This window comes from Rhinolophus hipposideros, assembly GCF_964194185.1.
Source record: "Rhinolophus hipposideros genome assembly, chromosome: 24".
In the NCBI taxonomy this organism is placed as follows: domain Eukaryota; kingdom Metazoa; phylum Chordata; class Mammalia; order Chiroptera; family Rhinolophidae; genus Rhinolophus; species Rhinolophus hipposideros.
This window is the reverse complement of record NC_138070.1, coordinates 5708302-5721729: the sequence shown is the minus strand read 5'-3', so window position 1 is coordinate 5721729 and position 13428 is coordinate 5708302. Positions and strand designations below refer to the sequence as shown.

The 13428-nt window shown below is 45.7% G+C and overlaps 2 protein-coding genes across 4 annotated transcripts in view; one reads left to right on the top strand and one right to left on the bottom strand.

The window, feature by feature from the left end:
- The window catches only part of IFT81 (intraflagellar transport 81), a 155232-nt gene that overhangs the window by 98930 nt on the left and 42874 nt on the right, over positions 1-13428 (bottom strand). The gene's annotated exons all lie outside the window — the stretch shown is intronic.
- Positions 1-13428, top strand: part of P2RX7 (purinergic receptor P2X 7) — a gene marked incomplete at its 5' end in the record, with an annotated part of 39745 nt that overhangs the window by 3277 nt on the left and 23040 nt on the right. Inside the window, 4 exons of one of the 2 annotated variants that reach the window (XM_081036759.1) lie at positions 5192-5319; positions 8772-8940; positions 10029-10097; positions 12457-12529. In XM_081036759.1, the coding sequence (XP_080892885.1) occupies positions 5192-5319; positions 8772-8940; positions 10029-10097; positions 12457-12529 (439 nt within the window). Of the gene's footprint in view, positions 1-5191; positions 5320-8771; positions 8941-10028; positions 10098-12456; positions 12530-13428 lie in introns of those variants that run through there. The other variant, XM_081036758.1, reaches the window with a different exon arrangement.

Below are 13428 nucleotides of genomic sequence, written 5' to 3'. Positions count from 1 at the left end.
CTATGTAGCAAGATAGGACAGTCATAGGAGCCTCACATCCTCCCCTTCTAACAGCCCCTCAGGAACAATCAAGTCTGTCCTGATAGCTCTGTCAGGAAAGTCCCAGGAAAGACTCTGATTGGTTGAGCTTGAGTTACATATCCATCCCTCAACCAATCGCTGTGGTAGGGGCATGGTGTCACCTGGTTGGCCAGCCCTGGGTCATGTGTTCCCCACCCCCAACACACACACACAAGAAGTGGGGGTGGTGGAGGGAAACAGAGCAGTATGAACCTGACCTGAATCATATCCAGTGGCTTTTCCTTAGGAAAGAACAATTCTGTGGCCAGGAGAAATGGGCAAAGAAAGTGGCAGGTGGGGGTGGTAAAAGACAGACAAAAAACAAACATCGATTACAATGTCTCATGGTGGGTAATCATGATTTGAACAGCGTTTAACTATGAGGAAATCTCATATTATGGACTCTACTTCTTGACTACGTGTCATAACCTTATTTTCCCAGACTCCCTTGGAGCTAAAACACAGGCATGAGACCCAAGTATTCCAAACGTAAGCGCCACACAACACTTTAGTACACAGGGAATAACATGAGGTGCTGGGTGTGAGCAGAATTCATCATTAGGAATTTATGGGGGCAGTACCAACCTTGACTTACACAGTAGGGACGACTTTCTTGGATCCCATGCTTTCGAAACCCTGCTCTGCTGGCCGCAAGCTTCCCCATGGAGAAAGGAGCCTGTGGAGCTGTATACTTTTCTATTGCTGCTTAACAAATTACCACAAACTTCAAATCTCTGGCTTCTCTTCTGGGACCAGCCAAAGAAAACTTTCTGTTTTTGAAGGACTCATGTGATTCCATCAGGCCCATTCAGATAATCTTTCCTTCTCATCTTAAGGCCAAGTGTATAATATAACCTAATTGTGGAAGAATATCCATCATACTCAAAGTTTGGGGGATTAGGCAGGGTGTATACACCAGGATATAGGAAATATTGGGGTCATCTTAGAAGTCTGCCTGCCACAGGGGCAGAACGTGCCCATCCAGAGCTGCACTCCCCCATCCCACCATGCTCTGGGTCTGCAGATTTCTCTTCCAAATGGCTCTGAACCTCTTCGCAGATTTCTTCTCTTGAGAGAAGACCATAGCATCCACGGGCATGGCAGCTGTATGATGGTGGAAGAGATGGAGGGAGCCTGGGCACAGAGGAGATAGGAATACAAATGGACGAAGAGAGACCATGTAGGAGGCTATTGGGTGATCGGAGAGTGATGGTGGCCCGGACTGAGGAGGTGACAGTGGTAAAGGAGAGAAGTTGAGGGATTTGAATAACATGAGGAAGATAACACAATAGAATGGCTATGGGAGAGTGAGGGAAAAGATGAAGTAAGGAATGTGCCATGTTTCTGGCTTGGGCAACTGAAGGGTAGTGGAAGAACTTAATGGGATACGAAATATGGGATAAGAAGCCCATTTGGGGTGGAAGATGAGTTCAGAACTGAAGGCACTGACTTTGACAGGTCTATGGGACATACAAATGTCATAGTGGGTGGTTGGATATATGAAACTGGAGCTGGAGATGTACATTTATGTATCATCAGCATATATATGATACACATACATATATATGGTAACTAGAACCATGGAAGGAGCTGCAACTGAGCAGCAAGAGAGGTAGATGAGAAGGCAAGATGGCTTAGAACAGACCCCTGAGGAATGCTAACCATGTAGTGATGGGGAGCACAGAAATCCCCAAAGGATTCTCAGGAGGGTGGCCACGAGACCCAAGGAAGTCAGGAGAATGCAGATTCCGGGGAAGCTAAGGAAAAAAAGGGGAGGGAAGTTGTGCATGATCATTGGAGGCAAATGCTGCTGAGAGTTCCAGGAAGATCGGGTCTGTGGGTGTCTGTCGGATTCAGTGAAGAGGAAGTTGTTTACTTGGCAAGATAGGCTTTAGAGGAGTGGTGGGGGCGGGAGCCAGACTGGAGTGGGCGGAGGAGTGAATGGAGATGCGGAAATGGATGTGGTGACTCACTCTTTCAGGGACTTGAGGACAAAAGAGAAGAGAGGCATCAGTAGTGGCAGAAGAGGAATGTGGAGTCCAGGGAGGGTTTATTTTTAAGGTGGGAAATGGTGTTGAAATGCAGATGGCAATGGGAAGGAGAGAGGGAGATGATGTGATAAATGGAAATCATCATCACTGTCACCAACTAGCAAGCACAAGGAAAGCTAGTTCTGTTCTGGGACTGCTCTAATGGTTAGACATTTCTTTTTACGTTGAGTCAAAATCTATCTCCCTTGCAAGTCTCCCCTTTGGTTAGAGTTCTGCCTTGTGGTTCCCTCTTTTACTTGACACTCTTCAAACGGCTCATCCCTGGTTGTTATTATTTCTCCTCTTCTTCAAAACAGTAGCCCCAATCCCTCCAGCCAGGTGTCCCCAACACGGTATCCAGACCTTTTACTATCTCAGCCAAGCCCACACAACCACACTTGTTTGTCAAGGCCCTCTTAAAAAGCGGTGCATGCACTCTGGCTTTGCTGGTGGAAGCATGGAACAATTCAACATTTTGTGGTTTGAGATAAAATGACCACATCCAGAAGTTTATCTTAAGGTGTGAACAGATTCTTGTACAAGTGGCACATGAGAGAGGAGAGTGGAGAGGCAGTGAAGCACAGTGCTTACGAGACTAAACAGAGCCGCCATGGTGAGACTCAACACTTCCCCCAGATCAAGAACAAGACAAGGATACCTGTTCACCACTGCTATTCAACACTACTGCAAGTTTTGGACTGAGCAATGAGGCAAGAAAAAGAAATAAAAGGCATCCAAACTGAAAATAAAGAAGTAAAACCATACTCAGATAATATGATCCTGTAAGTGGAGAACCCTAAAGACTTCAGACACACAAAAAAACCTGTTAAAGTTAATAAACCAATTCAGTAAAGTTTCAAGGTGTAAGATCAACACACAAAAACCAGTTGTTTCTATACACCAACAATGAGCAATCCAAAAAGGACATTAAGAAAACAATTCCATTTACAATAGCATCTCAAAGAGCGTAAGCTGTGGAGCCAGTGTTGTTACTTACTATGTGTCTTAGTCCGTTGGGGCCACTATAACAAAATACCACAGACTACATGGCTTATAAACAACAGATATTCATTTCTCACAGTTCTGGAGGCTGGGAAATCCAAGATCAATCAGCAAGCAGATATGGTGTCTGGTGAGAATCCATTTCCTGGTTCATAGATGGCCACCTTCTTGCTCTGCCCTCCGGTGATAAGAGGCAGGGGTCTCTGAGATCTCTTTCATACAGACATTAATCCCATTAAGAAGGCTCCACCTTCATAACCTAATCACTTCCCAAAGGCCCTACCCGCTGAGGGTTAGGTTTCATCATATGAATTTGAAGGCAGGTGGGGGAGGGGCAGGTCACAAGCATTCCATCTGTAGCACTATGTGAACCTAGGGTCACTTTCTCTGCCAGCTTGCTCAGCTATAAGATGGGGGTAATACTAGTATCTTCATTACAGGGTTGTTTTTGGGGGGGAGGTGAGGGTTGAAAGAGTTCATATATGTTATCCATGAATGCTTAGAAGAGTGCTTGGCACATAGTAAGAGCTATGTCAGGGTTACCAGAAAAGATGTTTATAATTGGGGAAACTGACCAAAAGTTCCCGTTCAATATCCATCAATAATAGACTGGCTGGCAATAATCACAACTATCCCCTTAGGTGAGTATTCCATTTCTCTCACCGAAGCTTAAGATCACATGAGTGGTTTTGGTTTTGGTTTTGTTTTATTTTTTTTCCTTCCTGGATGATATAACACAATGTTGGTTTATATGAGTTTAGGATTATCTAAAATTTTCGAGCCTGTGACATAAACCTCTGTCAATTTGGGTGGTTCATGGCTTGCATTTGTGTAACTAAGTTTTTGGCTCAAGACCAGGACTTTCCATGTATCAATTATATTTCCTCTAATTGGTAACCATTAACTAATAGGTTAGACTCACTCCCCACTCTCTGTATAGTAGAACGTGTAGTAGACTGTGTTCTGGGGTAGGAGCCTTTTGAATGAGAGAGATAGAGAACTCAGGAAGTATGAAAAGGAAGAGTTTTCCAGACGTGCTAGGTTACAGAGGAGAAGCACAAGAGCCAAAGGGAATTAGAAAAGAAGATGATGTCTTAGTCAAGCTGTCAGGCAGCTCAAGGAAGGTGGGGCAGAGGGTAACGGGGGATAAGGGGGGCTCTTAGAGATAAAGCTGCAACAGGCCTACCATTAATATACTGTGATAGGCTGAGTAACACTCTCCCCTCCCCCGCCCCAAATCTTAAGGTCCTAATCCCCAGAACCTGTGACTATGTCACCTTATATGGCAAAAGGAACTTCGCAGATGTGATTAAGATCCAGGTCCTGAGAGGGGGCGAGTATCCTTGATTATCTGAGTGGCCCCAATGTAATCACAAGAGTCCTTACTAGAGAGAAGCAGGAGGGTCCATGTTAGAGAAAGGAGATGTGACAATAGGAGCAAAGGTTGGAGTGGCAAGGCTATGAGCCCAGGAATGTCCAGGCGGCCTCTAGAAGCTGGAAGAAGTGGGGAGGAGGCTCTCTTGTGGAGCCTCCAGGAGGAGCCAGCACTGCCATCACCTTGATGTCAGCCCTGTAAGACTGATTTTAAGCATCTGACCCCCAGAATTTAAATAGACTAAACCTGTGTTATTTTAAGCCACTAAATTCATGATTTGTTACAGCAGCAATGGGTAACTAATACAATCAGTATTTAACTTGCCCTGAGGGTCTAGGCTCTCTCCCACTTCCTTCTTTGTGCACCTCTTGCTGCCCTGGCCCCTTGCTGACCTCTCCCCACAGCTGAGTGGACCAGGGATGGACATAATCTGATTCTTTTCTTGGGATTTTACACATAAAAAGCAGAGGTCTGCAGGCCCAACTTCTCCACGAGGCACAGAAGGCACAGTGTATGGGCCCACAGTTCTTCTAGGGGCTCATGAAAATGTCTGCTGCCCCGGGGGGGGTAGGCTTTGGTTAGTCAGATGGGAGGTAGTGCACTTTCAGTTCCTGTCCTTTCACTTTAGAGTTACCTTTGTTCAGTGAGCTCAGACTCGGTGAGGGAAAGCCAGGCTTGGCCGAGAGGCACTTCCTCCCCACTGAACTTTGAGGACCCTCTCACCATGCCTGCAGGGGGCCAATTTGCGCTGATATGCAAGTCTGTGAAAATCACGAAAGTCATTGAGATTCAGAGCATGTGGATTGGGACTCTGAAGAACCTCTTTACAGTGGGCACCTTCGTCTACATCTGGTGAGTTGGGTGCAGTGTGCCAGCCTGAGGGCTCCATGGGCTGACCTCACTCTCCATCCTTCCCTCCACCCTCCTCTTCAGCCTCCTCTCACGTTAACCCTCTCCACCTTCTCAGATTCTCTTCAGCTTTCCTCTCCCCCATCATCTCTACCCATCCTACAAGGCCCAGCTAACTCCCAAGACCCTTTGTGCCTGTTTGCTCCAGGGACCAGTTTTGCAGGCTTCTGAATGCACAGGATTGTAGCTTCTTAGAGCTGACAGGTCCTAAGGGTTAGGGAGCCAGGCAGTTATCTCATTTAGTGAGTCAGGAAGAGAGCTGCTGGGACAGTCGTTAAGACTGTTCTTTCTATAGGGCAGGGGACTGCAAACTCATTTTCCATTGATGAGGCTCTGAAGCACTTTAATTCTTAAAATGACATGTTCACTATAATACAAAGACAAGTTTTCTGATTTACGAGAGGGCTAGATTCCATTACAGCTAATCTCTAACGTGTGCATTCTGGAATGAATATGAGAGATCAGAAATGAGCTTCCCAAATGGTGGGCCATACTAACCCAATGTTATTCCGAGGGAACGCTGCAATATCCCACACACAAAACACGGCACATACCACTACACATTGTGATGCAATGCCGAAATGTATTGTTGAACAAGCGTTTTCTATTTGTCTATGGAATTATATTTAATAGCTTAGTCTCATATATGCTGATTGGATCTCAAATCTGAACTCTAGCCCAATGTCTTTCCTGATGAGCTTTCTTTTTTAATGGATGTTATAGAGATATTAAAATATATTGAGAATAATATGATAAACACCCATATACCACCATCCAATTTAAGAAATAAAAACATTACTAATCCAGTTTTAGCTCCCTGCAAACTCAGCCTTTATCCCATTTCCTTCCTCGCTGCTTAAAAATACCATCCTGAATTTGGTGCTTGTCATCCTCTTTGTTTTTATATTTCTACAACATGTTTATATCTATAAAAATATTTTCCCTTTTTTTATTGAGGTGAAATTCATATAACATGAAAGTAACTATTTTAAAGTGTACAATTCAGTGGCATTTAGTGCCTTCGCAATGTCGTGCCACCATCACCTCTACCTAGTTCCAAAACATTTTTACCCCAAAAAACCCCACACCCATTATGCAGTTAATCCCATTTCCCCCTCCCCCAACCCTTGGCAGCCATCAATCTATTCTCTGTCTCTATGGATTTACCTATTCTGGATCTTTCATATCAATGGAATCCGACAATATGTGACCTTTTGCCCTGGTCTTCTTTCACTTGGTGTCATGTTTTCGAGGTTCATGCACAGCATAGTAGGTCTTAGTATTTTGTTCCTTTTATGGCTGAAAAATATCATATGGATGGACCACATTTTGTTTATCCATTCCTCTACTGATGAACATTTGGGTTGTTTCCACCTTTCGGCTGTTGTGAATAGTGTGAATATGGATGTGTATTTGCCTGAGTATATAATATTGTTTAGGATTTCTTTAAACCTTGTACTGTGGGATGCTCTGTGTGATCAACATCATGTCATTTTCATCCTGAAACAAGTAGTTCTCCTTTCATTTTCACTGCTGTAGAACAACAGCCCATTGTATGAATCCAACAATTTATTTACCCATTCGGTGTTCGAGGACATTTAAGTTATCTCCAGTTTTCCCTCTTACAAGTAATGCCGCCATAGATATTCTTGTACAGAACTCCATGGGCACACGTACGAGGGTGTCTCTAGGGCATGCATCTAAGTGGGACTGTTGGGTCATAGGGAATGCACTTCTTCAAGCGGATTTCATATTGCCAAATGTGAGCTGTCTTTTCATGAGTCTCCCAGGAGTTCTCAACCCTGGCTGTACATTAGAATCAGCTGAGGAACTTTTAAAAGATATATAGATACCTGGATAACCACCCATACCTACTGAACCAGAGTTTCCAAGGATGGGCCTGGGGGGGCTGCAATTTTGAAAGCTCCCTGGGTGATTACACATCACAGCCAAGATTGAGAGCAGCTCGGGCAACGTCTTAGCCCCTCCTCTGTTTTGCTTTCCAAGGTCAGCTGCTAGAGGGCAGCCATTGGATTAGATGTCCTAATAACGTATTAGGGGCTAGACAGAGGGAAGAGACCAAATAAATACAAGCTGAACAAATAACAAAGCATCTAGAATACACACTTAATTATTCAGGGCAATGGGAGACCAGGAACACAGATACCTGGGATGGGGTCTACTTTTTTGTTTTTCAATTTGTATAGGGGAATATTGGGGGACAGTGCCTTTCTGCAGGGTCCATCAGCTCCAAGTCATTGTCCTTCAATCTAGTTGTGGAGGGCGCAGCTCAGCTCCAAGTCCAGTTGCCGTTTTCAATCTTTAGTTGCAGGGGACGCAGCCCACCATCCCATGGGGGAATTGAACTGGCAAACTTGTTGAGAGCTCGCGCTCTAATCAACTGGGCCATCCAGGCCACCCCTCCGGGGGCTCAGAGGCAGCTCAATGTCTTCAATCTAGTTGTGGAGGGCACAGCTCACTGGCCCATATGGGAATCAAACCAGCAACCCTGTTGCTCATAGCTCGTGCTCTAACCAACTGAGCCATCCGACCGCCCCTACCATTTTTAATGATCAATTCCACTCTCCCCCGCCAGTTCCCCCACCTTAATAATTTACACTTATATTCTAAATAAGGTATTAACAGCTAATGAACTGACCAAAAGGCTGGAAACCAGAGGCAGAGCCATCTCATGCATGAACAAATAGAGCAGATGATTAGAGGTCTGGCTCCAGGCTATAAGGGAGACCAAGTGAGGACTTCAGTGCTGCCACAATCTGTGTGACCTTGGGCAAGTTCCTTCACCTCTCTGAGCCCATTCCCTTGTCTACAGTAACAATCTCCTATTGTGAGGATTAAAGGAGATGATGCATGCAGAACATGTGGCACCTATTAAGTGCTCAATAAAGGGTAGCTCCTATTAACATTATTTATAAACCAGGTGTGTCTTTCTGGCAAATAGGTGGCTGACCTGCCGGACACACCCTTAAATAGGTGCTGATGTGTTTACGGAGGCCCAGAACAAAGCTGGTGAACAATGTGGGGGTGAACTCGGGCATTTGAGAAGCTGTCCTGTAGACAAGGGCCTATATTAGGCAGTACTAGAGGTTGGCACGGGGGCCATAGTTTCCACATAATGAGCGCTCACTGCGTGGCAGATACAATACTAAGCAGTGTGCATACATAGCTCATTTCATCCTCCAAACAGCCCCATGACTAGTCTTCCAATCTTACCCATAAGGAAAATGAGTCCCAGAGAAGGCAAGTCACTTACCCAAAGTCACCCAGGACAGCTAGGGTTTGAATGGAGGCAGCTTTCGGCACCTGCATTCAAAACCGCTGCTCTGTGCCTCTCTGGAGCAAACCACTGATGTTTTTCTGTGTTTGCCACTTAGCTTTGCTCTGGTGAGTGACAAGCTGTACCAACGGAAGGAACCTCTCATCAGCTCTGTCCACACCAAGGTGAAAGGTGTAGCAGAGGTGAGAGAGGAGATTTTGGAGAATGGAATAAAGAAGGAGGTGAAGAGGGTCTTCGACACTGCGGATTACACCTTCCCTTTGCAGGTGAGCACCTATCAGCATCCTCCCAGGACTCATCTCTTGTCACTGTCACCAGGGCTTGCCCCGTCCATCTCCAGAAAAACACTGAAAAAGCTATTTGAAAAGCTCTGTGAAAATCCCAACTGAGAAAACCTAAAAATTGCAAAATTGGGTCAGGTCCAACAGCTCCAAAGAGATGATTCTTTGCTTTATTGAGTCCTGCAGGCTTTCTCAAAATAGCAGGGTGTCCTAGTGCATTTAAAACACGATTTAATTCCCTCACACTCTGATTCACACGCCGCTTTTTAGAGGCAGGGCCATCGAGTCGGCACGAAAGGGCAAAGAACTTCCTGCCTGGAGAGGACCTGCCCTTCTATATTGTTTATGTGGCATTTTATCAATAAAAATGTCTCCAGAAAAATGCCTGGGTATGTTTTTGCACAAAGGAAGGAAACAGATGACAAAAAGAAAGAAAGGGTGTGGGTCACAGAGAAAGGGCACGTGACTGTTTAACTTTGAAATTAGAATTGTCAAAAAAGGAGAAATCCAAGTGGGGTTGAGAACACCAAAGAACAGACACGGGGGCGGGAGGGGCAAAGGTTCACACATGCAGGTGTGGGAGCTGGAACGCTTTGCAAAACCATAAAATCCAAGTTGCTATCGGTTTCTAACTGCGAGCCATTAAAATCTCCAGCTACTTCCCGAGTGGTGGGATGTCCTATTGCCCTTTCATGAACAACCCGGATAATCTGAGCAGCACGGTGATGAAGCCAACAGCCCCGCCTCCGCCTCCCCAGGTCTCTCGAGCTTCAGTATAATGGGATTTTACTGTGTCCAAAAAATGAAAAGGCTGTTTTGGAGGCTGGAACGGAAATGAATACTCAATTGGTTTCAATGTGCCTCTGCTCCCCCTTGGCTCAGAAGGGGCGGCTCCTCCAGCTTTGATATTCAGCCCTCCATGTAGTCCTGAGTGGCTCCTGGTCGCTGATTTTCTAGATTGAAGCTTAGAAGAGTGGAAAGGTTCGCCCTGGCACTTAGCAAGCTGGTTTATTGTGATTAAGTGGTTCTGTTCCCAAAGGCTTGGCACTTGACTTCTCTCCTTTTCTCTGCAGGGGAATTCCTTCTTTGTGATGACAAACTTTCTCAAGACAGAAGGTCAGAAGCAGGGGCTGTGTCCTGAGGTAACGAGGGGACTTAGAATTGTTGATGGGTGATCAGAGTTACTGGAGGAGGCACAGGTCAGAGGAAGCAGAAATTGAGGTCAGGGGTATCTTCGAGCCCACAAATGCTTATTGAGCCTCTTTTGTGGGGAGTAGGTCTGGGCTGGGTGGAAGAAGAGTGAGAAGACGTCGCAGTGCTCTCTGTAGCCACCCAATCGGTGTCTGTACCCACGGTCTCCAGCTCTGGCATTAAGAGCCTGTGCAGACTTCGAGGCCTGCTTTCTCCATCGCTTGCTCCTGTGCAGCTCATGGCAACTGATCCTTGGCACTTGGGCAGCATTTCACATTTTAGAGGGAGCCTCACAACAACCTTAGGAGAGTAACAGCACTCCCAGCCCTATTTTACAGGTCAGAACTCAGATCAGAGAGATTAAGTACTTCACCCAGGTCACCAAGCTTGCTGGAGGCAGAGCCAAGCTTCGAACCCAGGTATCCTCTGACAGTTTCTCTTACCGTGTTTCCCCGAAAATAAGACCTAGCCGGACAATCAGCTCTAATGCATCTTTTGGAGCAAATTAATATAAGACCCGGTCATATTTTACTGTAAGACTGGGTCTTACACTAAGTTTTGCTCCAAAAGACGCATTAGAACTGACTGTCCGGCTAGGTCTTATTTTGGGGAAACGGTAGCACAATCTGCTGAGAACTGTCTGCAGGGCCAGGCCTGGGAAGGTTGTCACAAAGCTCAAGTGTGCCTTTTCAGCCCAATCTTAGTTTTAGCCTCTAGTAGCAGCTGAATGCTCCATGTCCCCCCACCACCACAACGCATGCAGTCTTTCCCAACTTGGCTTCGCCCTCTCCAGACTTGTGACCTTCCCCTATCTGTTTCTGGAAAACTTCCCTCCCTATTCAAATGTACTGGTCTTATTCTGTCCCTTCCCAGTCCTGTTCTCAGCCCTTTAAGATGATAACTAGCTATTCTGGTAAGTTTATCTAGAACGATGTGTTACGTACTAGGCATTACCTGTTGCTTGCACCCTGCCTCCCTCTCCCTCTCAGGTAACATACCTGCTCTTCACCAGGGAACATCCCAACACAGCACTGTTGACTATAGCAGGTCTCCTGCCTATGGGAGGACCAGCCTTGCCTGTGGGTCTTGCTTATCAGCCCACTCAGGTGACAAGCTTGAGAGCTCAGAGTAGATGTGCTCTCTCCTACTACAGTCTTTGCTGTCATTTCTACCTAAACTTGGAACCAAGCTAACATGCCCTTGGTATCTATCTCAATAATGCTCATTTAATCTTCACAATAACCACTTAAGACAACTCTGTTCATCCCCCTTCGACAGATGAGAAAACTGAGGCTCAGAGAGGTGCCGTGACTTGGCCAAGGTCACTCAGCTAGAAAATGGTGCAGCTACTGCCCAAACCAGGTGTCCCTAAGTCCTTCCGTTGGATCCCTGTAAAAGCCACAAACTGCACAGAAGATAATGAGCAGAGGCCATTTCCACAGGGACTATGTCATGTTCTGGTTTCCCTAAGACTGGCCATTAAACCTGGTCCCTGGAAAATGGGAAGTCGAATGTGCATAACCACACATCTCTCTCTTCCTTATTCTGTCCTTAGCCCTCAGTGCTGAGACCTGACTGCTGTCCCTTATTCCCACATTTCCCGCTGAGCCTTTGTGTCTGTTTGCTTCACTCAGTTCTGCAGCCACAGGGCTGCGTGGGCCAGGCCATCTGGGCTTCATCCACCCCAGGGCTGTCCCTGAAAGTGCTCCCAGCTGCCCTGATGTCCACTTCTTAGATTTTTATTTATTTTGTATTGAGATATACTTCAGATACCATAAAACCCACCATGTTAAAGTGTATGACTCACTGGTTTTTAGTATATTCACAATGTTGTGCAACCATCACCACTGTCTCATTTCAGAACATTTCCATCACCCCAGAAAGAAACCTCGTACCCATTAGCAGTCACTCCCCTCCCTCAGCCCCTGGCGACCACTGGCCTACTTTCTGTCTCTATGGACTTGCATATTCTGGAATTTCATATAGATGGAACCGTACAATACGTGGCCTTTTGTGTCTGGCTCCTTTCACGTTCCACAGTGTTTTCAAGGTTCACTCATGTTGTAGCGCGTGTCAGTACTTGATTCCTTTTTTATGGTCAGATAATATTCCATTGTGTGAATGTACTGCATTTTATTTGTTCCTTCACTGGTTGATGGATATTTGGGCTATTTCCACTTTTTGGCTATTATGAACAGTGGTGCTATGTACCTCTGCGTACAAGTTTTTGCATGGCGATAGACATCTGCTTTTCCTCACCTTAGGGACACACGATGCTTACTCCCCACTATCCTGTCCTTCTCTCTGCAGCATCCTGCCCGCAGGACACTCTGTTCCTCTGACCGCAACTGTAAAAAGGGATGGATGGACCCGCAGAGCAAAGGTATGCTCCGGTTTGGGGTGGGACCCTGGGGATGGATGGTCTGGCATCTTGGTGACATTCGCAATGTTCTAAAGTTCAAATCTTTAGCTCTGGCTCTCAGCTGCCCTCTCCTTCCCTCACTAAGCCATAGGCAAACCTGTTGTCTGCCTCATGCTTTGGCTGTCCCCAGAGGACCAGCTGCTGACTATAAATGTGACTCTAATTCCCCAGTGAAGGCAGCTCCTGAAAACCTTGCCGAATAAGCACCTTCAAGGTTCTGACAGAAAAATCAAATGACCTATAGCATCACCTGAGCATTCTAAACTTTCTCTCTTGAATTTCCCCAAAGATTGAGGAGCTTAAACTTATACCCTCAGGACACCTGGGGCCATCCCTACATCAACCTGGGGGATTTCCATATCTATTGTTTAACTTAAAGAGGCACACGACAATAAAATAAGTAACCACAAAAGAAAAAAAATCAGTGGTTATAAAACACACAGACACAAAAAGCCATACGAATGTTACATTTTTCCATCATACATGTGTGTTGGAATTGGTAGAAAGCCAATTTTAACATGACTTACCATTTAACTTCCCCCTTGGAAATCTCTGACACTGAGACTCCAGAAAGATGCACCATGTTTATTCTGTGAGCGTGCACATCCGTGGACATGCTGGACACTCTGAAGGGGACTCAAAGGCCCACTGAGAAGCCAAGTTCTAGTTCACTTATTGCAGGCGAGAGAATACACTCTGTCCAGGTCCCTTCTCAGGACTCTTTTCTTGCAATGAAGCAAAAAAGCCACAAGCATCCATGCTCGCTCTGTGTTCTGATGCTTTAAAAAACAACCAAAAAACCATGTTTGCTTTGTTGTGTATTTGTTTGGCCTAATATCAGTTTGAGGTTTCATGGAAAC